This window comes from Xiphias gladius, chromosome 14 (assembly GCF_016859285.1).
Source record: "Xiphias gladius isolate SHS-SW01 ecotype Sanya breed wild chromosome 14, ASM1685928v1, whole genome shotgun sequence".
Lineage (NCBI taxonomy): Eukaryota > Metazoa > Chordata > Actinopteri > Istiophoriformes > Xiphiidae > Xiphias > Xiphias gladius.
In genome coordinates, this window is record NC_053413.1 from 21,688,215 (window position 1) to 21,713,789 (window position 25,575).

Sequence of the window (25,575 nt, forward strand, 5' to 3'; positions counted from 1 at the left end):
ATAACAAGGCGGCTGCTGGAAACAAATGAAATGAAGGAAAACTCGACAGTAAAGGCTCAGTTTGGTCTTTGGACAACGTGACCGTCAGTTAATTCCAAGTAACACAAGTTTAAGTCTAATTCGACCACCCGTTTAGGATGTGTAAACCATTTTAACTCAGTACTGCTGCAACAACAGCAGCTTGTTTTGCAACAACACCGAGCACAAAAACCCTCACGTTTTACCACGTCTGTGCCTCTGTAAGTTTGGTTCCTCATCAATTAGACCAGTTCGGATTTTTTTGCAAACTCACCCCAAAAATGTACCTTTCAGAGGAGCCCAGGATGGGGAATGTGAAACAAAGACTTTCACAACAATTTAATAACAATTTTGGGCTTCTGCTCAAAAAAGTGGTGTTGTTTGGGAGTTTTAAAGCAACCCCCCCCCCCCTCAAGAAAAAAGAAACCACCTCAGATATTCAGGTTAGAGGCTGATCCAGTGGGACATAACTGTGGTACTTAATTTTAGTTTTTTTAAACACATTTTTTTTTTTTTTTAGAGCCACCCCAATGTAATCTCGGTGTCAGTCAGATAACTTTCAAATATCCCAATATCTCTTTTGGTACGGGAATATGAATTATGATTTTGGCAGCCTGTATTTTTTAAACGTCGGGGAAATGTCCCTGACCAAGTGAGCCTCGGAAGTCAAAATCTGGCTTTTCTTCAAACCCCACTCCAGGTTCAACAGTTGACTAACACACCTTAAGCACATGGGCGTTTTTGCAGTGGGCACCTAACGGGAGAGAACTGCAACACACACTCCACGCCCACAAAATCCCTACAGAGGGGTTGAGGCCGTTCCAGTCTCTTCACACTCACAAACGCTCCTCCAGGGCGCAGGACGCACGGCGGACGCGCGTAAAAGCAACCGAGCCGTCTCGCTTTCACGTTGAATTATCTCAGTGATACAGTGTTTAATTCCCCTCGGCGTGTCCAGTAGAAAAAGTTCGGTCTTTCCTTTGTTTTCAGTGTACGATACTTCGTTTAGAACCGCAGGTACCGCGGGTGTTTTTTTTTTTTTTTGGCTGTCTTGTTTTCACCCTCTCTCTCTAGCGAACCGGAGGTGTGTTTCCTATGATGCGCGAATATCACAGGAGTGTTTGCGCCACGCTTTGGATCCATAATGTGAGGATTTGTGTCGGAATAAACAAGGACGCTGCTTAAAGGAAAAACCTAAGCTCCCCAGTGTGACCAGTGAAGCTCGTTTAAACCCCCCTAAAGTGCGGAATGGGGCCGTCATCCGCACTGCTTCTCATTGCCTTTTTGGGTAAGAAACTTTTCTCATGTTTTCGTGGGATTCATTATTCTTGAAGTGATGTTGAGTGCGGTGCGACAAGTGGGGAGGTTTGTAGGAGTTCATGTTTCCAGAAGAAAAATGTTTTACTCCACATGTGAATGGAAAACAAAACGCCTATGAAAGAACCTTTGTTATACAGAACTTAGCCACAACACAAAGGACGAGATTTTAATTTTTAGAGATGTAATATATATATGTAATATATATATATATGTGTGTGTGTGTGTGTGTGTGTGTGTGTGTGTGTAATATATATATGTGTGTAATATATATATAAGAGTGTGTAATATATACATACATACATGCATACATACATACATACATACAAATGATCCCAATGGATTTAAAAAAAAAAAATCTTTTTCACTTCTTCTTTGCAGCTTATTTGTCAGGTAAGAACCTGACATGCTTCTGTTCACCTCAGCACACCTGTTTACCATCATGGCTGGGTGTTTTTGTCTGTGTGTCCGACAGGACTAATAATAATAATAATAATTTCTGGCTAAGTTATCCCCTATGTCACTGTGATGTACGTGTTTGAAGGCTAAAAGGCAATAAAAAGCTTCCCCGAGGTAACTGGGCAGATGAAAGCACTGGATGAGTTAAGGGCCACTTAAAACATCCATTCCTGATGAAAACCCTGTCTGAGCAGCAGAGGATTATGGGACTCCAGTTGACCCAATCCATCTGCTGCCAGTGACAGTGGAAGGCAACATTTGGCTACGACTTCAAATGACCGGGCTGAGATAAAACGATATTTCGGAGTCCACTTATCCTTAAGTGTGTTTAAGTGAATCTAACGTTCAATTAAGTGGTGTGTTATTGCAGCCTTTCATAGCGGCAATGAAAATGCACTGTCAGCCCAGATTAGTGTGTGCTGTAAATTTACTTGGGGGGGAAAACCTCATTGAGCCTCAGGAGAGTGAAACAGCAAATTCTAAAAAAGACACCCAGAAGGAAATAAACTCACATGAGTCAGCCTCTGCTTGTACTTCACCTTTTCCCCGATATGAATCTTCCGCTGGTCCTCAATAGGGTCTTTTAAGTTTTATTTCATCTGTATATATTCAGCAATTGTAAAATGTACGAGAATGATCAAACTGTTTGCTCAAGTAGTAGCTTATCCTCCAGCTTTCCGTGTTCATCCTGGTGGTTTTATTTTTCTTTTTCTTTTTCCTTTGGTGGCAGAGTTGGAATTGAAGATATGTGTCAGTTTCTCTCAAATTTTGGTCGTTGCCAGCAAAGAAAACAGACAAAATACTAGACCATGGCAACAAAAAAAAAGGTAAAAACACTTCATAGAAAAGGTTGCCCTGTGATAGACTGGTAACCTGTCCAGGGTGTACCCCACCACTCACCCAATGTCAGCTGGGATTGGCTCCAGCCACAAACACAAAATATTATACATGAAAGATTTTTTTTGTTGTTGTTTTTTTAAGGTATTTTGCAAGTGAGGTTTAAAAAATAAAACAAAAAACCATCTCAAGCAAAAGAGATAAAACAAACTCCAAAGTACTCCAATGCTAATACAAGACGATATCGGCTGATAATATTATTCAGGCTCTATTACAAACATTGCTGTCATTTTTGGTCACGTCAGGTTGAATGCCAGTTACCAGTTACCTTCTCAAAGTAACATGAGACGACTAACAGAGCTCCAACAAGGCCAGACAATCAGTGCTGTAACTGCAGAGGCATCGGTCAGAAAACTGGAAAAATAATTTCATATGTGAGGGGGGGGGGGGTCAAAGTCAAAATCCTATCGATGTAAACTGGACTAATGCAGTCAAACTGCAGCAACAGAGGGAAAAAGGGTGGCCACAAGTTCAAGCATACCAGCAGAGGAAAGACAGATGGTGCTAATTGTTATGCAGCCCAGCACGTCCCCTCTGTATCGGCAGCGTTTCAGTGGTGATTCATTCGGAGGTGGAAGAAGAACCTTAAAGTCTTCGCGCAACCTGAAAATAGCAACACCACAAAGGGAGAATGCTCTTCATTCTTGCTGTGCTGATGTTGGAGAAAAAGGACCGACGAAAAAACAATCAAACCTCAAAGTTAGTTTAGTGACTGTTGTGGAACTTTTGATCATATCGCATGGTCTTCATCAGTAGATGGGGTTTGCCAGTAGTCATGGAAATGCATCTGTTCGTATTTCCATTTATTCCCTGAGCACTTGACTCGCTTTAATTTTCTTTTGTCAGCGTTGTCTCAAAAGTTTAGTTTCAAACATCATTTCCGACCACGGCAACAAAAAGCCTCAGAAAAAAAGCTTGACAGCTCCGGAACCTCTACTAAATGGACTCTGAGGTGAGACTGGATGGACTCTGTTTGCGTGAAACTGTTTCTCCACGAACGTGTGGTACATGTAAGTGTGTTACAACTCTTTAGATATTGCCAGAAATACACTGTGTCCTGAGGCTCAAACTAAACTATTGGATGTACTGTCATGAAATCAGGTGCCCGATATCCACGGCGCCAAGAGGACGGAGTTCAGTGTAGTTTTGAAGATTAGCATTGTTATTGTGAGCATGTTAGTGTGCTGACGTTAGCATTCAGCCTAAGTACAAACGCTTGCTATCCAAAACAAAAACAGCATTTTAAGACCTTACTACGCGCTGAATGTAGAAGCCTAATCTGGGCAAACTAACTCACAGCCACAGCTGTCAGATAAATGTGGATTGGAGTACAAGAAGAACAATATTTCCCTCTGAAATCCAGTGAAGTGGACATAGGAAGTCCTCCCAAAAACAGAAATACTCCAGCACTGTCTTTAAAGCTATACTACTGTACTTAGTTATTTCCCACTTCTGTATTTAGTTACTTTAAAGTTAAAGTCCTTAAAAAGTCCTGTGTTATTTTCTCTAACCCCCTCGAGTCCTGCATGTTCACTGCCAAATTCTGAGATAACACAATGAACAGTCCTTTGTCTGGTCTCTGTTCTGGCACTTCTGGATTTTTTTTTTTTTTCTCTTCCCATAAATGATGTGGAGTCTCTCCGCTTGTCAGGGGTCCCAGCGCTGTTACCTCACCAGTGGGATCGGGCCAACTGGAAATGTTCTCTGTGGTTTAGGGCTCTGGGAGTTATGTGGGCGCTTTGATTTCGATAGAGAGCAGCAGTTTGGGAATGCAGCAGCAGCAGCAGCAGCAGCAGCAGCAGCACCACCACCGCCAGCAAGGGACCAGGGAGGGTTCAACTCGAGCCATTCTGATTATTGCCCTAATGAGGGAGGAGGTTTTTTTTCTTTGGTAATGAAAGATATTGGAAGAAACTCCCACTACTCACACCTGAAACACTCGTTAAATGTATAGAAAAGGAGACGTATGATGCTTCCTTTTTAAGAAGTAATTTGACAACAGGCTACGCGTAACCTCCTTTCAGCCATTTCCCTTTTTATTTCCTTGTTTTCTGCTCAGAGCGGGTCAATTTTGGCTTTGATCTGATATAACTCTTTGTAAAAAAAAAGATTTGTAACTGTGTTTTCACCAAGCCACAAGTGATTGTTAAACTGGTGTTGGTCTGATGCAGCTGACTCTGGATCAGCTCTATTGCTGCCGCACAGCTTAACATAGAATCAACAAGGATAACGTCAGTCATAGCAGGTCTTCATTTACCCATATCTGCCATTAAAAACAGCAAAATAAGAGGCATGCTAAACTATTTTTAATTTGATAATGGATCATTTGAAGTTATTCAGATATTAGAGTTTACTTTTCAACGTTGCAGGTCCATTTAAGTGAGGCGGAAAAGGAAAGTCCGCAGTTTGTTTGAACGCTGTGGAAGGAAACTAGCGAAATATTGGCGATACGGGAGAGACGTTTTTGGATTATAGGGTCTCTGAAACTTTTCAGGGCTGCTTTGTTAAGCAGCACGAGTGCTTGCAGACCAAGTTTCCAAAATGCTTTATATGCATCCAAAATATTCCACTGTATCTCTGCTGACAGTGGCATACATTACTCAGAATCCCCTAGAAGGCTGCAGCAAAATGTCAGGTGATAATTCACCATCTTACCATCAGCTTCTTCCTGTGACTTAATACATTTCCTTTACACCTGGGTCCTGTTGTAAAGCAGACGTCACTTGTCTGGACATAACTTCAAGGCGCCGAATCTTTTCAGCTGCTCATCGTCAGGTTGTGGTGTAAATTCTGACCAAAATCCCCCAAATTAGTCCACACGGTTAACTTTGTGTGTGAGCCAATTTGAAACAAAATCTTTTTTTTTTTCATAAAGTAGCTAGGAATCAAGACTAAAAAAATCCCATATGTCAAAAATCATCATTAGCATCCCGTTTATAGGGCTGATATGACCTAAGATATATATCAAGACTATATAAAAATCAGATTTACCTCTGTAATGAAAAATGTGCCTTTTTTATTTATTTATTTTTTTTTCAGAAACATCTTGCCTCAAAGTCCATTCCCTAGCTTTTTCTGGAGCCCTCAGCCGTCTTCATAGACAGGGGTCAACAATGTCCCCCACAAATATGGCCAGCTGTTGTCATGTGACTGAAGCGCCACACTTAGATCCTGTGGTGATAAGTCCGTCTGTTGTGGAAGACTGTGAGATGTGGTTGGCAGACAGCTGCTGGTTGAGCCTCTGCCGAAAAAAGACTGGCCGTCACTAACAGTTATTTTCATTATAAATTAAATCAATTGTTGTCTGGATGGGTAGATTACTTGCTAAGGCTGTAAAATGTCAGAAAATAATGAAACTTGATCAAAAGCCCGAGGTGACATCTTGAAAATCTCTTGTTTTGGCCAAAAGGGATCCAGAGATGCTGAACTGACATTCATAGAATACACAAAAGAGAGTCAGCAAACATTCATATTTGAGAAGCTGGAACCAGTGAATTTTGGGCATTTTTGCTTAAACAGTTATTTAAATGATGGCTCTATTATCAACATTGTTGTCATTTTTCTGTCGATTGACAGAATTAAATTACTAATCGTTTCAGCTTTGGGAAACTGCAATATGAACAAATTTAGGTTAGCAATTGATTCATTATGTTGGTGATGCGATACATTTTGTACACTATCCAGCCTTAGTTGTTGGTATCTGTAGTTTTTAACACTTCACTTTTGGGGAAAATGAATGAGTACATCTGTTCCACGCATACAGTCACGCATTTGTTTTCATTATATAAATATGGAATTTGCTTTGTGCCTTTTGCGTGTGCGCGTGTGTCCTACCCTAAAATTAACCTGCCGTTAACCCTCTGCGGTGGTATTTGACCGGCAGAAACGACAGTTTGGTCAAAAGTGTGTTTGTATTACACATCTCACCAGGTTTCCTTTTTAAATTCACACACACACACTGGTAGTTTCTGCGCTCCTCATTGTGAAAACAAGCTGTTGGCAGCCGCTCAGGGTCTTTCCCCCTGGTCTAAGGCAACTGCAGGTGCAAAAGAAAAAAAAAAAAAGGCTTCACACGCACAAAAAACACACACACACACACACGCAAACACGTATGCAGCAAACTATGAAGCCTTGTCTTTGATTTTCAACACGGCTCCAGCCAGCAGAGCAGCGTTACTAATGCCACCAGCTGAGTCAGGGGATCAAGTCCCCCCACTGTCCAGCGTTTCCAGTGAGCAGCGCTGTGATGTGGTGATTTACACACGAGCCTCGGCTGACACACATAGGAGCTGCCTCACTAGGTGTTAAACAGCTGGATCAGGCTTTGTTCTTCATGGAGCTTTTGGCTTCTTTTAATCAGATGTTTTGGTTCCCCCACTGGTGTTATTAGTCTCAAATTAAAAGCACAGGAGCGACCGCAGCGGCATTCCTTGGCGTGAAATGGTTCCACTCCGCAACTAGGGTCTGATAGAAAGAATTTGATGCAAAGTATTCATATTTCGAGGTAGTTTTTGATGATATTGGAGTATTAGATGGAATAAATCCTCCCAGGAATTTGAACTTCAAGGATTTTCTTTGGCTGCAGGCTTTGAAAATGCTTTCATTTCCGATATTTCATCCCCTCAAGCTCAGCTCATTGTTGAAGGTATTTTTATTTCATGTGGTGCGTCGAGGGTACGAGGACAGGATGGGGGCTGAGAGTTTTTTTTCGAATTTCGACGCTGCTCACGTCCACTTTGTTTGCAGCTTGATGTCACAGTTTGTTTGTGTTTTGTTCAAGTCTTATGTGCGAGCAGAAAGTCACCAGTTTGGCATCTAAGCTTTGCCTTTTCATCACACGATCGGCTCATTTTAACCCATAAAGACTCCACTCATACCAGGTGTTGGAGGTCACCGATGAAGCCCTGTAATCCCTGAGTGATGACACGAGTTAAAATGACTGAATTAAACCCTCTAAGCACTTCAAAGAGGCATGGCATATTGAAAACATGAGAGCGGACTTCAAACTGAAAAGACCAGCTTTCTTTTTCTTTTTGATCTGAACAAAATTAACTTTCTAATTAGTCGCCTTGACAGGAGTTGTGCTTCACATACTAGGACGTAAAGATCTAAAAGTTCCGCCAAATTAAACAGATTCTTTAGTTGATATTTAACATTTCAGCCTCAATTTGGCAAACAGCTGAGTTTGAAACATACTGAATGGCACTTCAAGCATCAACTTTGTCTTTAAACATCATTTTTGTCATGTTTGTGGTTTAAATTGTTTTTATCATATACTTACAGGATTTTAGTGTGCACACATAACCATACCTCTTACTCAAAGATAATGAGATAAAGACCAAGAACTTACATGTTTTAAACAAGAAAATTATTTGAATCCTTGTCAACAAACTATCATTATCTTCTTAATCCCTTTCATTCTCATCTCTGCTTTCTCATCATGAAAGTTGCTGACGTTCTTTGAATCCCTGAAATCACCTTATGTTTTTTATATTGCTTTGTTTTCAAACAATCGTCCCCCTTTTTCTTTTTTTTTTTTTAAATGACCAAGTAAATGAATAATCTCCATTGAGTAAAATTCTCCATTGCCGTTGTTGTTCCCGCAGGCTGGGCTGAAGGTTCCTCTCTTCTCTACTCAGACGGCCGCTCCAGCCGCCTCTCGCTGGAGAAAACCTTCGGCCGGTCGGTCAAAGACTCCCAGTGTCAACACATGCTGAAGCACCTTCACAACGGAGCCCGAATCACTGTGCAGATGCCTCCCAATGTAGAGGGTCACTGGGTGTCCACCAGGTAAACGACTATGGATTTATGGCCTTATGTTTTCTGTACATCATTTTTATAGGATGGCAGGAAGTTTTGACATTATACATAATCTAACGCAACCATCCCTTTTAAGTTTGAGGGCAGTAAAACATGACATGTATCCTGAAATAGTTTAGGTGATAGATGCTATATGGGCCCTTCATAACATAGATACTCTATTCAAAAGACCATACTGGTGTTTGTGCATGTTCTGGCCCATCATACCAAACATATGACCACATCAACATCTGTCCTGTTTTTAGGAAGAGGTTCGTGATTGTCTTTGTGGAAAGAGAGAGAGAGCAGGCGCTCTTTTGAAAGTGCTTTGAAATCCCTTGTTGGTTCATTTGTGGTAGTTCATGTCATCTGAAAACCATTTTTCTTTAATGAGCATACTCACAGGATAATTTTTGTTTTTGTTTTTACGGTGTTCTTTTTTGCATTTCGTTTTTTTTGTTTTTTTTAAAGCCATAGCATGTGAATGCAATGCTTAGCACCAACTGACAGTTGAATCTAGAATTTTTGAGGTTCCTTGAATACACCACAGAGCAACATTTTTCAAATTGGCCCCTGCTGTCAACCGCACAGACGTACTACCACACAAACATTAATGTAACTTTGGCCTAAGGTGGACTACAGGTTTACTGTAACAGCTTACAGTGATCTCCAAAAAGGTTTTAATATTCTGCAAATTGATTTTCCCGCTTTACTAGAAGGAAGTAAAAGCATTGGCTGCCTGGGAGGTAGAAACAAAATCGTTCATCCACCTTAAAGCAAATTATATGCTCCGGTCAATGGCAGTGTAAAGTATTTGCAATGTTTAATCAGCAGGCTAAAAACATGCAAACCGCCAGTATATCCTTTTTGCTCCATTAAGTAAGACACTTACCAAAGACTCAGTAAATTCACACATCACTGCCCATAACGCTGTCATTCATAATTCTGGGACAAGTTTAAGTTTCTACAAAGACCCTATCTTCAGCTACAATGCTATCTTACACAAACACCAGTGTACACGTTGTGAACATTAACTGGTCATGAACAATGACTGATGTGCAAACTGTTTTCTGAACTCCTCTGTTTTCTGTTGCAGCTGTGAGGTGAGACCAGGACCGGAGTTCTTGACACGCTCCTACAGTTTCTACGCAAACAACACCTTCCAGGCTCACCAGTTCTACTATGACGACAACCACTGCACCAAACCTACCTACACTCTGGTCATCCGGGGTCGTCTGCGCTTACGCCAGGCCTCCTGGATCATCCGCGGCGGCACAGAGGCAGAGTACCACCTCCACCGTGTCCAGATGGTGTGTCATACAGCCACCGTGGCTAAAGAGCTCAGCCAGAGGCTCAACCACAGCTGCCGAGGGGCAGTGAAGGGCCCCTGGGAGCCAGGTGTGATCTACGAGCTGTGGAGCGAGGAGGCCGGCTACGACTGCTCCAGGGAGCTTAACTTTGCCATGCATGAGCTGCAGCTACTGAGGGTAGAGAAGCAGTACCTTCATCACAACCTGGATCACCTGGTGGAGGAGCTGTTTTTAGGAGATATCCACACCGAGCCGTCGCAGAGGCTGTACTACAAGCCGTCCAGCTACCAGACCGCCCTGCAAAACGCCAAGGTCGGTCCCTTATGTCAGCTCTCATTTAGGGGGTTGATGGTGAAGTGGGCCCCTGGGCTCTTTGAAGAACAAAAATCTAAGTTTTTTTCAGTGCTGCTGGAATTTTGTAGAGTATTGGTTTTCCCCCTGCAAAAGGTTGCAAGACGAATGCTTCTAAAGGTTGTGAGATGATTACTGGGATAGGAAACAAGAAAAAACCTAATTCTACAACAAAAAATTCCGCATAATCTTTTAGACTTTTCACCAGTCTTTACTTTTTGCTACTTTCTTGGCAAATGCTGGTTAGTTTCACCTGTTCGGGTCGAAAATTATTCAAATGAAATTGTCTGAAAGAGGGAAAATAAATGAAATTTCTTTCTATTAAGGGGTCACAAGCTAAAATGGTTGGGAAACAATGCTGTAGATATTTACATACTTAACCTTAACTTAAAGTTGGCCTGTGACGTTGTATTTGGATTCAGTGTGTATCCTTAAGGTCTTACAAATGCGATTTAATGAATTTCCTTCCCCCATAAAACATTTGCGAAGCCTAATTTTGCAAACCCAGTTTTTTTTACATCAATTTTTGCATGGAGTCTTTTTCTTTACCGTGCTTTGCTATGTTTTTGTGCATGATACTGCCACCAAATATCAGTAGACTAGAATTGCTCCCTAAAGCTACTAGTGGCCCAAAACTCCACAGGGTACCTTTTTAACTTACAGTGACTATGCAGGATTCATGGTTGTTTGATGTGAGGGGAAGGACGGCATTTACAGTAAATGTTTCTTTCTTTTTACCAATTAAAACTGCTGCTACCAAGCAAAGTCTCGAGTGACCAATTGTGATCGGATCTCAACTCCCCGTTCTATATTCAAATAAACGTGCATATGATTTCTGTTTGCAAAGAACAAATACATAGTTGTTTTTTACCGGTCGGAGGCAGCAATGCACATCCCATGTCTAGTCTGCCAGAAATTAAGAGAAGAAGGAGAAGAAATCAAAACAATACAGACTGGGTCTACTCCTTGGTGTGTTCCAGGAAAACCAAATCGCCCAAGATGTTTGACGCACGCGTAATATATCTCTATGGGCTTTTCAAAAATTTCAGACATCGCGGACAAAGCCAGCTTTACCTGATTTGTACGACTTGTATTTGTTTGCGAATGAGTACGTACATCCGCTTAGTGGACTTCAGTTGAGTAGGCGGTCCTTCAATGTGGCCCAGGACACATCCGCGTACACACTGCTAAAAGAATGTGGCCACGTGCGGCCCAGACCACCTCCGAATGTGGTCTGAGCGATCAGATCTCAGTGCACTCACACCTGCACTTAGAGCTGTCCGCTTATGACTAGATCACCCAAGACGTGTTAATGCCAGGTATGAACACAGCCTGAAGGTCTAGCATTTAAAGAGACCTTCACAAAGGTTGTTTTGGCTTGAGAACTCCCACTGTACAAGTACCCTCCTTGACATACTTACCAGTACGAGTCACTAGTGCAGCAACCAGGAGGACGACCCTTTCCACCCACGAACTGCCTTTTGTGTTCGTTGGAACACATGACCAGGCCGGAGGCAGAGTTTTGTATTCTGACCCGAGTTTGAGGCTCAGTGAATAACCTCTGGTGAACCCCACTCACGCTGTGTCGAGCCTCCACACTGCAAAGACCACACACACATAAAAGAGCTTAAACTTTCCTTTCAAATATCGTTTCACCTGGATAAAACGATATTTGAAAGTAAGTCTTTACAGTTTGTTTATGAGGTATCAGAGTGGTGGACTGATCAGAAAAAAAAAAAACCATTTAATTCCTAACAAGTGTTAAGTGAACTTGTGATACAATCTGTGATCTCCACCTACCTGTCGCACCAAATAAAACTTGAAATACTGTTTGATCAAAATCTAATTAAGTAACAGTGTGTATGTCAATAATCATGGCCTCATACCCGTATACACTAAACATTTGCGTTGGTAGAAACCAGAAACTCTGAACATGCTGATTTCATCTCCCAAATCTAGCCCGAAGAAAGAGCCCTTTCTTTCCTCCACTGTGCTAACGGGATGTAATTTCTCTATTTACACTGCTGAACAGCAGTTTCCCCGCTGGATGAAACCGTAGAGTGTTGTTTTCACTGTCACCCTCCAAAGAGATTACAGTGAAATCCTGTTCGGGTCTGCTGTCTAAATAAACATCCATTTGTACGGGGATGATGGGGCTTGGTGTTGCTGATCAGAATGTAAACAGAGTGTGGAGTGAGGAGCTGTGATCAGACGAGCTCCCCTGTGGTGTTGTAATGACCGGAGCCGCTCTCTTTTAGCCCCTCTGGACCACAGAGGCTCAATGTGAAACCCGCTCTATCTCTGGGAGCGATCAACATGTGGTATTCCTAGAATTTGGAATTATGCAGCCATATGAATTATTCCAGTGAGCACATACCAGGTCTGATTTCATGCATGCCTGAGGCTCAAATCAAAGCGCTGCATGTGCTGTATTTCTCCTCCAACTTTTTTTTTGAATAAAAGGGACAATGGGGTGTTGGTGGAGCTGAGATTTCACTTATATTTGCAGTTATAGTCAAACATAATTGCAACATTGCCCTAAAGGGTCAGCTCATCAAAATAACAAATAAACTAGCAGCTCACTTTTGGTGGTATCTAGCCATGCACTGTGGTGGAAAGTAACTAAACACATTTACTAAAGTACTGTACTTAAGTAAAGGGTCTGAGGTACTTGTACTTTACTTGAATATTTCCATTTTATGCTACTCTTTACTTTTACAGCACTGCATTTCAGAGAGAAATATTGTACTTTTTACTCAACTGCGTGTATATAATAGCACTAGTTGCCAATTACATTTCGAATTTAAAATGGGTTCATAATTGTTATAAACTACTCTAAAATTAATTCAACATTGCAAGACCTGACCAACTTAAAAAGTGAAATGCTACTTACACATAAAAGCATCAGTAATAATCCAGTATAATAAAATAATAACGCTTACAGGGGCCATTTTTCTGCATGAGTACTTTTATTTTTGAATCGTTTTAATATACTTTTCTGCCAACACTTCTGTACTTTTACTGAAGTGAAATTGCGAGTACAGGAAACTTCTTACATACTTGCTTCTTATGGTAACAATCACCGCCGATGATTCAGATAGTTTACGTTTGCCGTACCAAGATTCTGAGATACACATGTCTAAGAGATCTGCTGCCAAGCCACTTCAATGAAGGTGAATGAAATTCCACTTGTGTTGCTCACGGCATCTAAAAATTACTTTTAAAAAAAGTAACAACAACAACATCTCTTCCCAGAAACAGTGTCCGGCCTATTGTGGATAATCAAAAGAACATGCTGTGAAGTTTTCATTTGGATGATTTCTTTTGGCAACAAGTAGTTCAATATAAACTGTTCAGTGTGTTTTTGACTATCCACAGTAACTGGGACATTTTTCTCTGGAAGGAGATGCTGTACTAATCAAAATTTTTATGTATAAACAATGGCTCAAATAACTGTTTGATGTGAAAGGTGTCCATGTAGTGACAAACTCACAGAATTATTACCCAATTCTACAACCCCCTCCCCACCACCAACGCCATGGAGCATTTTAGCTTCTTTCACCCATTGTTTTGGTTTTAAGACCTGCAGCTTTAACGTTTTGGTTCAGTCATAAACGCGCTCATATTCTGACTCTATGCTACCTGGCTGCTATGCTCTATGCACCCAGCGGCAGACAGACAAAGTAAGCAACCAGCTGGTGAATATAAGTTGGGAATGTAGCAGCTTTTTTTTTTTTTTTTTCTTAATGATGTGAGCAAATGAAAATATAAATGAAATTATATCAGCCTCTACTGTATGTGGGTGGAAGTGGAAATCTCTGATGCAGATAACTCAAAACCTCAGCATGTAGACCCAGGCCTGTTTGAATGGCTAGATCCCAGTAGAGACAAGTGAGGAAATGTTATTTTGTAATTAGTTTGAACTAACCTTTTAAGCTTGGTAATATACTTCTATAATAATACAAGCCTGAATTACAGGCATTTTGTAATTAAAATGTTGGGTAATTTATATCTTTGGTCCATTTTTTTTGGTCTTCAACTCAACAAATAGAGTAAAATATATTTTAAATCTTTTTTTTTGTCTGGTGAACATTATTAGAAAATACCTCACTCCTTCCTACACAGAGTACTCTCAGCTTTACCATTTCCTGAGGTTGTAATGGCCTCTATTCAGGGATTATTTTATTGCCATGGTGACTATCCAGTCCATTAATCTTACACTGTGTTACCCAGAGCTGGTCCCAGTCCAGAACATTTGCTGGTGCCAGCAATTTGTGGTTACTGGGTGGATCTCAGCAGTGATGCAAGGGAAAGGCCGCAGACTTTGTTTTTAAGTTTTTCCCTGTGTTTTTTGTCGCCTGGTTCGCTGCTGCGTTACCGCAGATCAATGAACACTTGATAATGACCCGTGTTAGGAAGGGATTTGTGTTTTCATACTGTTGTTGTTGGTAAAGTGTTTCAGTTTTTCAGTGGCTGCCATGTTTTTACACTTATCCCTCATGCAGAGACTCATTTGTGATGATGCACTATGATTTCCTGAGTTTGATTTATGTTATGCTGTCTTTTGCTACTTCTTTGCGATCCTATCAGTCCTTGAACTACATTTAAAACTTGAGCAAAGAAGCCAGCCCTTCTGAGATAAAATTCTTTATAATGAATTCCTGATAAGTCATTTTACAGGAAAGATGCTGGTCTAGCTTTAAGGGATACCAACATAGAAAAACATGGGTTTGAGTGTCTATGCTATCACCAACAGGTTTCCGAAGAAGCATTTGAAATGATGTGGTTTCTGTTCTTCGTAAAATGTTGGCATTTGGACATTGTCCTCCTCTGAACTATGGCGGTAATCCCCCAGAATGCCGAAATGAAAGATGGCTGCCAAACAAAGTGAAATTCACTTCTAATTCTCCTTAATCTACTGTGGCTTGGATTGTGCCTAATTTGTATGTTGCTTCAGACAAAAGTGTCTGCCCAGTGTAGTAAAAAATGAAATGAATAAATGTAATTTATATGACGCAAAGGCAGCAATATCCTCCCTCATATCCTCTTTTTTTTCTTCAATTCCAGGAAGGGCATAAAATACTTTGCTTCCAGCAGAAATTGTATCCAACAATTCATAGCAACACAAGCCTGTACAAGTCACACATTGTAGGGGCTCTTTGCCAAGGAAACCTACCTACTCATGATTTCCAGTTTAATATAAAGTAAAAGTTTGTGAACCCTCTGGTTTCATTGTTCGTTCATCAACAATACTGCACAGTGAACATCAAGTCTGTGCCTAAATCAACTCAAATGGAGTTAAAGTTTATCATAGCAGCACTTCCGTGTATTGGCCATGAAGGCCTTTATCCCTTTGTAGGGCTGAGATGATAAATCAGTTGATCCAGTGAGTTCACAGACGAATAACCGGCAACTATTTTGATGATTGATCAATAACTCAAGTCACTGTTCAAGCCAAAACATCCCTAGGGAGCTTACTTAAGCATAGACATCAAGGGAGGATGAGGTGCTAATGCGAAACTGATTGCAAGCCTAGAGGTCGGTTTAACGCTGGCTGTGATTGTTGTTTGCTTTTAGAGCCGAAAGAAATACTTACCTGGGCTCCAAGATGGAGCTGAGGCGATGCGAGCAAACTGCAACCACCAACGCCAAGAGCTGAAGCATGAGAGACTTTCTTAGCCAAGGCAAACACACCCATCTGAAACCGTAAAGACACGAGCGGCCATTTTTGGAAATACGCATGTAGGCTTCCTTGCCGGGAGTTACATGAGAAGAGGATACCGCTCTCATGTGTTTGTTGAATATGAAGCAGAAAATAAAGTGAAAAAAACTAACACGCTGCTGGTTGAAGCTTCATTTTTAACAGACGCACGTGAGAGTGGTATCTATCTTCTCATCTAACTCTCAGCAAGAAAGCGAGTGAGCATGTTTCCCCAAAGTGTTGAACCTGCTCTTTTAATATTCTTAGTGTAATTATTGTTAAAATTGCCACCGAGGCACACATACAGTAAGAACAAATAAACATGATGTTCAGACTCCAGCAGTTTGTAGAGAACATTTTTGAATATACATTTTTAAGAAAAGTTGGTAGTCTTTCCTTTTAGTTCTTTTAGCTACAAACACATATATACATACATACGTTTCCCCGGTAGTGCTGTATATATATGCAAACATATTTTTCTCACTTTATGTCTTTTTCCCCTTTACATATATATTTCCTACTCATGCCTACGTGCTAAGATATACGCCAGTGTATCAAAAATACACTACTCTGTCATACACACAGTTCTGGATTCACACGAGGCCTCTCTTCTAGTCTTCCCATTAGCCTCTCACTCTGAGGCGGTTATGGAGCTGCACTGGGATTATCTCATCTATATGATGTAGTGATACTCCTGTTTGGTTTTTTTTTTTCCTCCCTCTTTTCTTTTCTTTTTTTTTTAACCATTCTCCATTTCTTCTCTCTCTTAAACTCCCCATAAATCTCATGCAGACATAATGTTGTCTGGGAAAAGAGTGATTGGGTCGGTGAAGTTGGGTCTTAAATTTTGACCACCCTCAAATAACAAAAACTCCTCCACCTCCCTGGAGATGGTCTTTGGAAAGGATTGTGTGGAATACAGTATGAAGGCTTCCAGCTTCCGAATCCACCAGGACCTCAAGTCTTTTCTGCAACCAGAGACCCACAGCTGTCCTGTCTGTGGACACTATGATCACATGCTGCTCTAGGGCTCCACTAAACCAGATATGAAGTGAGCTGACCATGATTAATGCTCATTAATGGATTTACATACCGTCTTTTGTCATTAACATGCGTGAACCCTCGACTTGCTGTTCCCTGTTTCATGGCTTTTGTTTGACCAGACATCTGTCTTTTACTGTAAAATGATGTGATCACTCTGAGAAAATGCTGGAACCTTGTCTTGCTTCCAAGACTCCAGAGGTTCAGACTGAAGGAAATAGTTTTTCCTCCTTCACCTCTGAATAGATGCCAGTCGTCCGCTATGTGAATTTCATGACACAATATACTGAGGATGGATTTAAAAAGCGCTCAGAACTGACAGATTTTATTGAACATGCTGGATTTTCATACAGTGATGTTGAGCGGCAACTAGAAATCTGAGTTTAACAGTTCAAAGCCTCAACAGCCTATTTATTCAGGTTCATCTGTGAACGTCTGGTTCCTTGGGTTTTTTGTGACCTATTTGCTGTTATTTCCTGTCAATTAGAGTTAAACCAATATATCGCATTGGGTTATTGCAGATGCAATAAGTGTATATTGCAGTTAATATAACAAGAAATTGCAATACAGAAAGGCTAAAGATTTTATTGGAGGTCATTTAGAGTTTCCAACAGAGAGAACTGACAAGTTTATTTTTCACCGTAAAACGTCCCCTCTAGTATATTGTGTGACTTTGAGATCCTACAGTGCTTTAATCTCCTGTTTGCAGTCCCTTGCTAGTAATATTGTGCTAATAACTTTAATTAACAATTAAAGTAATGTTTCCTTTTCAATTTAAGCTGTATTTCGACATAAATTCTGGTTTTACGGCCCACATCTTGTAACGTCTTGGTTCAGTCTCAGCACTTGCATCAACGTCATTTTTAGCCGCGGTAGAATATAGTTAACACAGTGGAGCATTTAGCAGCTAAAGAGCCAGATATTTCCATCAGGAGTCGGTAGAGACCAAAAACAGAGCCAAAAGAATGTGAATATTTGGACTTACATCCACCAGGTTGCCAGAAACACAACCTCAAATCAATGCTAAGACCCTTGCATAACTGCTGGATGTATAAATAGGAAACTGCTTGCTAACATTTACACCATATCAACTTAAAAGGTGATGTGTATTGTGTTCACAGCTTGTTTTTGTCCTCAAGTGGCCAAATATCACTTAACGCAGACTGAATTATCTTCATCAAAAATATTTATATAATGTGTTTGATATAATAAAAACGGCCAATGTATTGTTCTCTAAAATATCTATCACTACCTGCATCTAAAAATCCTGTATCCGTCTGGCGGTAATGTCCATTACCACATTGATCTATCGTTTCTTGTGTTTTTTTTTTTTTCTGACACTCAATGCAAACCACTAAGCCAATTTAAAAATCCACTGATAACTTTTTAAGACTCAATTGCTGGCTTTAAAAAACCATGTTTACAATTTGGATGTAATTACATAGCACATTTTTTTAAAATGGTTCTGCATATATTTTGCTGGTAGAAAAATGAGGCAATCCTGGTGAAAATTGGTGCAGTCAATGTGTGGCTTTCAGCCCGTGTGTCTTTTCTTGATACTATCACAAGGGGGTACCAAAGTTGGAAAATTTCAAGTCCTACACTCACTCAATTTCCTAATGAAGTGTCCTTAAATTTAATTTGCAACTCAACACCCAACAGTGCTACTTTTAACTGCTGTTAACTGCTGTAGTGGCTGTTTTTTATTCTTAAAGATTAATTTATATTTTTTGTTGTGTATTCTCTTGATAAGCTGTATAAAAATTTTTTTTTTTAAAGTGGGTAACACTCGAACTTCCCCTATTCAGCATTTATAGGCAGTATATAAGCATTTCACAAATGTTTTAAACTCACTATAATGTAGTAGTAAGAAGATACGATTCTTTATTCATGTATTTATCAACAACTATAACTCCTCCTGCGGGCAGTCATAAGCGGAGGCTTCCCTGTAAACAGATTATGATAATGTGATAATATAAAGTAGGACAAATCACAGTTGCTCAAAGGTACTGTACATTAAACACTTGTTCTTACACGTTCTTTAAGCTGTGTACTACTTCATTATAGTGTGTAAAACTATTTGTTAAATGTTTGTATACAACTTATACATTCTAAATGAAGTCATCAAAAAGTGTTGCATAAATAAAGCTGACACTTATTACAGTTTTTCATTTAACTTTAGTTTTTATTGAGCTTTTCTTCAATTTATCGCATTTTGATGAGTAACTACTTTAAACTACTAGAAGCTCCTTTCATTGTAATACCTTCTCCTCCCTTTATTTCCAGAACCACGACCACGGGTGTATCGCCTGTCGTATCATCTACCGCTCTGACGAGTTCCACCCCCCCATCCTGCCGCCGCGGGCCGACCTGACCATCGGCTTGTACGGCCAGTGGGTGAGCCAGCGCTGCGAAGTCCGCCCTGAGGTCCTCTTCCTCACCCGCCACTTCATCTTCCATGACAACAACCACACCTGGGAGGGCCACTACTACCACTACTCCGACCCCGTCTGTAAACACCCCACCTTCACCATCTACGCCCGCGGACGCTACAGCCGAGGGCTTCACTCCACTCGAGTCATGGGCGGGACAGACTTTGTCTTCAAAGGTAACTGGGCGATATTCTTTCATCCTACAGTTTGTGACTTTGACGTGAATTCTTAATGGAGACTTCAGGCTGCGTTAACACCTTGTCTGCTTGGTGCAGTTTAAAAACATGTTTGGTACATTTACATTTCAGCTGAGTTCGTTATAAGACCAGTCTGCTCGCCAACGCAAAACAGATCAACCATAGGATCATACGATATAGTTTTGTCACAAGTATGTATTTAGAAGCTAAACTACGCAATCTTACCTAATTATTCTGGTCATAACATCAACAATTTCCCCTATTATAGTGCAGCTATATTGTTCCCTTTAATATTTTTCTGTCACTTTTTATGATCAGTGCGCATAACCAGCCATTTCTGCTGATACCATTCATGTCTGTACGGTAAATATGAAGCTACAAGCCAGGAGATGGTGAACTTATCACACCATAATGAATGGGAAAAAGGAGGGAACCGCTGGCCTGACTCTGTCTGAAGGTAACTGCGGGATTAAATCCGGATTAAACAGACAAGACATAATCTATTAGTTAGTGAGTTTTAGAGCGGCTGTGGGCGGCTTTCGTCACCTCCAGACAGAGGCAGGCTAGCCGTTTTCCCCGTTTCCAGTCTTTATGATAAGCCATGTTAACCGTCTCCTGGCTTCATATTTAAAAGTACAGACATGAGAGAAAATGTCAAACTATTCCTTTAGCAGCACTGATGACGCTGAATGGTTGTTTTTTTTGTTTTTTTTAAACTGTCGCCTGAATGAGTTCAATCTAAGTCCAGGTGACTTCATATTTGCGAGGCTTGGGTTGTTCATGAGTAGTTTTCGAGAACCTGACACTAAAAGAAAAAAGCTACCAGCTCAGAGCCTTATTCTACCTTTGGACTCATTTAAATTTAAATACACTCAGAAGCCTTACTGGAATATTCCAGTTTATTACAACTTGGTTTTTGGTGGCATAGTTTTGGTCATCGTCTCTATTTGTTATGATAGCAATTAATTAGTGAGTACAATGCTAAGATTTGGGAACTTGTCAACATGGCAAAAAAGAAGTTCGAAAGGGCAAGGAACAGGAGCAGTCAGTCGATCATACAAACAATGGTAACAAACAAAGGTTGTAATGTCCATCATAGTTGGAGACAGATGTCTTGGTTCAACTTCTGACCTACTGTACTTACTGTAGTTGCACACATATTTTGCCTGTGTAATAAGGGATCATTATCAAATTTCATGTGCACCCGCTGTATATTTAAACAAAATGGTTTGTTGTGTTCCCAAATCTCTGCAATTCACTTGGTGAGTACTATGTTATCATAATCAGTAGAAACAATGATCAAAACTAAGACCCAAGCTGTAACAACGAGTAGAGAAAAACAAAGTTCAGCCTGATGAATGCCACCTGTTCATGAGGAGGTGTGCGTTCGTGACATTACATCATTAGCATGATCAATGCGCCTAAAATTAGCTTTTGTTGGTAAGTTCGCATCACAAAGATGTCATGGATGTCATTACACAAACTCTCTTAAATCACTCGTACGTACCACTTAAGAACACATCCGTTCATACAAGTGGTTTTACACGAGGCCCATTGTTTCATTGACTCAACCAGTTTAAAGTTTAGAGTCTCGGGGTGTCTGTTGCACCTGTGAGAGTCACCCTGGCCGCTACATCACTTGCGACTGGAGCCAACAGGTCTTGTTGTGTCTTCCCTCCTCTAGTGAACCACATGAGAGTGACGCCCATGGACCTGGCCACCACCTCCCTCCTCAACGTCTTCAACGGTAACGAGTGTGGAGTGCAGGGGTCCTGGCAGGTGGGGGTGGAGCAGGATGTCACCATAACAAACGGCTGTGTGGCGCTAGGCATCCGGCTCCCCCATACAGAGTACGAGCTCTTCCGCATGGAGCAGGACGCCCACGGCCGCTACCTGCTCTACAACGGCCAGCGTCCCAGCGACGGCTCCAGTCCGGACCAGCCAGAGAAGCGAGCCACGTCTTACCAGATGCCCCTGGTCCAGTGCTCGGCAAGCAGCCAACCGTCTGACTACAGCCGAGGGGATGACAGCGACAGGCCTCTGTTGCACCACAACGACTGCACAGGATGGCACATAGCCAGTCAGAAACACGCCACCGTGGCGTTGTTTGCGTTCGTCACGTCTGTGCTCCTTTTCTGGCAAAGCTAGAGAGCAGTTGGTGCTTTTTCTACATAAAGACACAAGGGCGGACTAGGAGACTTGGTTTCCAAAACAACAAATGTAAACATTTAACTTTCCCTTTCCGATGAGAATGAGGATGAAGACTGGTGCCCATGATCCTCTGAACTCTACCCCAGCTACCAAAGACTCCAACACTGCTGCACCACAGAAACTGCACTTTACAGTGGAACCAAAGACCGACTTGTCTGTTTTCCACAAATATACAAAGATGTCTATATCCACACAGACCTGAGACTATGTTTTATACAGTGTATTTACCTAAAACTATCAAGTCATTTCTTGGTTTGGTAATGCAAAACAAAACAAAACAAAAAAAAAGATTTCATGCGTGGTAATGTCTTTTTACAACAAACTCTTTGACAATAAGCTCCTTGTCTCAAGGAGGTATGCTTGTGAGTCACCGTTTACAGTAAAAGGGAACTACCGTACTTATATTGAAGCAATTTCTTAAAATATAACCTGAACTCCACAGCAGTTTTATGTCATCTATTCCACATAAAGATCATACTGTTATTTTGGATACAATAAAACTCTTTCATCGGCAGGCAAATAACTCCTGCCCATAGCTGCATCTTCTCCGGTCGAGACTTGACCTTGTTTCCACTGGGGCTATTTTGAAATCATGTGGTACTCAAATTGGGACTCTCTACCTGGAAAACTGGCATATAAACTAGAGTTGCCTCAACAACTGTAAAATTTGAAAAATGAATATAGCAACTTAGGACTATTAGGACTTGGACATTTGGCTAAAGTCAATTAAATGTTAATGAGAATAATTTTCTGATATCAGTATGGTAAATGTATGCAAAACCACATTAAACCAAATTAATGGAACTAATTATGTTCTAGCTTTACATGTGTAAAGTGTGTCAGTTTTAAATTACAATTTATTTTGAGTCACTGGAGTAGCAGAATTTTGTAAAATACGATTCCACTACATACCGTCACTCGAGAATATTGGATTGTAACTTAGTCTTATGTGTAATCCATAGCTATTACACTGTTTAACTATATCACAGTGCAGCTTTGTTTTCACAAATTTTGAAAAACAATAAATCCATTTTATTATAATATGGCACCTCGTGGGTGTTACCTGCTTCACTGTCCTTGGTTGAAGGAATGCATGCAAAAAAAAAGACCCAAATACATTCATTCAGCTCCTGCTTTGGGGGGCTAGTTTTGGCCTAACTCCATGATTTAAAAAAAAAAAAAAATGATATACTATCATTAATTTTCACAGTAAACAAGACTTTCCTTCAATGCAAGACATTACTGGGGGGAAAAAATGCAGGAATATGCCATTGTTTCAACATCTGCCTTTAATTTACTCTTATCTTTGAATACTGTTGGTCCTCCGTTTCCCTTAGGTTTTACAGTGTGGGATGTGTTTCTGCTATGCAAGTTGTTTTTTAAGCAGTTGTTCATATCAAAGACAAAGATGACGGAAGTCTAATCGGGAATTGTTATAGGTATGTTTGCTTTGGTAATTATTCCATGCTTTTTTCCAATTTGACGAACTTTAGCAATTTCATAAAACTGAGTAAACCCCTCAACAAATTCACCACAGGGATCTTACAGGAATAAGTGGATTCAATCTGTGTAATCAGTGAAAAACTGGGACAACAGGTAGATTCTGGTAATTAGATAAAGTAGGCCACATATTACCTGTCCAGATGTGTGGCCCCCTAAATAAGTCTTCCCGTGAGGAATCTGTGAAAAGAAAATACGAATATATTAGTGCTCTTTGCTCCTCCAGGTGGTTTCTGAATTTGAGAGTGGAATAAATTCAAAATACCTCCATTGGGAATACGGTCATCGAGTTGTAGTACAGTATTACCACCCATCTGTCCCCCAGTGGGATCAAAGAGGTCGCAGGGGCCGTCTTCAGTCTGAAGATGTCGTCGCTCCCATCACCGTCCGGATCGTGGACCAGTACCTGCTTTGGGAACCTACCTGCGTGCTTCTAGATCACATAAACTTTCACAACTGTGTTCAACAGAGAAAGCGCCAGCGGGCCACCACAGCATACTCTGTTCCTGCCATGGGAAACCTGACTGACAATACTTTCCTAGGGCCAGTTTGTTCGGTGTACCCAGACTCAAGAACCTTTTATTAGGCTCCCGGAAATGTCTTTGTAACTGGATACATGTATAAGATTAAAGGTTTGATACTCTTCAGCGTCGATCTACTATGTACAGTAACATTCCTGTTTCTTATGGACATAGTAGATTTTGTATAATGTACATAGTGAACATTCAACAGGGAACTTTTTTTTTTTTTTTTTTTTAATCCCTTTATGAGATGCTATGGAGCCCAATAGTGCATTTAAAACGCCAAATTTTTTATGGATTTAGGGAGTAGATGTATGAGGGAGTTATGCGTGGAAGCTGCCAAGGACAACCAGTCCCATGCTGGAGGCCACTGAACAGTTCTACAGGGGCAGCTGAAGGCAAAGTCCGCCTTCATACTGGTAACACTTTTAGATCATTGGATCATTCTGTGATGTCCAGTGCAATAGGACTTTTGTGAAGTGGTACTTATTTACTTTTCGGGTGTCTCCACGTTCTCTCAAGGAACACGTACTTCGACTCATTTACTTATTTCTCACTCTTTTTTTATATTCTCTGACATCCCACGTTTCCACTGTGTGTGGCAACGGAGGTTGCTATTGGTGGATAAACTGAAATGTGCCTGTTGCGATTACTAGCACAGAAACCATAACAGAAAAAAGAAATTTGGACAAAAATATTGGGGAAAGACAAACAGCCGCGCAGGAGAAGACAGAAACCCAGGCGGGCTTGTGAGCTTGTGAGCATCCTCCTCACAAACAGAAAAGCAAGCAAAAATAAATAACTAAATAAATGGAAATAAATCCCTTTTGGAGCAACAAAGCACGAGGGGGAGGCAGTTGGGAGAGTGGGATTGAGGATTTCTGATGCACAATGGTGATACATGACGTCTCCCTTATATTCATCGCAAATATCTACTGCAGCTGTGAGCCATTTACCTTAAAATGACAAAATAAATTTAAATAGTGTGTCCCAAATCCATAGTAACACACATACATACATACTAAGCAGGTTTTGAGAACCTAGCATGTTAAAAAAATGAAGTATACTCAAACCAGAGAGAATTCCAAACTAAATACGTTTTAACGTGTTAGTGTAAAATGGTCCAAAAGCGTGTGGAATCTTTTTTGAACACCAACCTCTAAAGCTGTAAACTAAGACAGTTAGTATAATGTGGGTTACTGGCGGGTTATTCATTACAGCACCTAAAAAGGGGTTATTTATTTATTTTATTTTTTTTCCTTTCACAAAGTCCGCTCAAAATTTTCTTATTTAATATGTCTGTTCAGTAAATGATTCCTACAAGAGCCCAACCAATACTAGATTTGGAGTCCGAAATTAGAAAAGTATAAAAATCAAGTAAAGAGGTATCAAGCACTATTACTTCTCATTTTGATAAACATCCCTCAATTTTGGTTAACAACTTAGAGATAATGTTGTATACTGAGAGTAACATTTCTCAAACTTATCTTTGGCATCTCTGTACTGCCGTTTCCTACTTCTTACTGGCCAACATATACACAATGCTAGTTCACGTGTGATAAGCTAGCATTCGCTGACATTTCTCCCAATTGTTTGAGATTCAAGAAGTTGCCTCCTAATTATAACTCCTCTTTCCTCATATACATTTGTCTGACACCACTGCCATATAGTCACAGTAAAGCATGTAGCATGTAATTCTCCCTCTCTTTACTGCCAAGCAGGAGAGGAGGAGGGAAAAGAAAGAAAAAAAAAAAAAAGAAATCCAGTGGTCTTTTCCCATTTATTTTTACCCTGTCCTCTAGGAGTCAGCATGAATCATAT

General features: G+C 40.6%; 1 protein-coding gene across 1 annotated transcript; it reads left to right on the plus strand.

Moving 5' to 3' along the window:
- Positions 1 to 864: 864 nt before the first annotated feature.
- LOC120798448 (protein APCDD1-like) lies at positions 865 to 23,846 on the plus strand. The gene is made up of 5 exons (XM_040142687.1): positions 865 to 1,306; positions 8,298 to 8,481; positions 9,587 to 10,112; positions 19,180 to 19,501; positions 21,207 to 23,846. The coding sequence occupies exons 1-5, from the start codon at positions 1,267 to 1,269 to the stop codon at positions 21,668 to 21,670; spliced, it is 1,536 nt and encodes a 511-aa protein (XP_039998621.1). The 5' UTR covers positions 865 to 1,266; the 3' UTR covers positions 21,671 to 23,846.
- The last annotated feature ends 1,729 nt before the right edge of the window (positions 23,847 to 25,575 follow it).

Bases quoted from the DNA above. Each gene is read 5' to 3' on its own strand.
- LOC120798448 (XM_040142687.1), top strand. From the start codon at position 1,267: ATGGGGCCGTCATCCGCACTGCTTCTCATTGCCTTTTTGG. The intron at 1,307-8,297 runs GTAAGAAACTTT...TTGTTCCCGCAG, and splicing joins GCTTCTCATTGCCTTTTTGG to GCTGGGCTGAAGGTTCCTCT. The intron at 19,502-21,206 runs GTAACTGGGCGA...TCCCTCCTCTAG, and splicing joins GACAGACTTTGTCTTCAAAG to TGAACCACATGAGAGTGACG.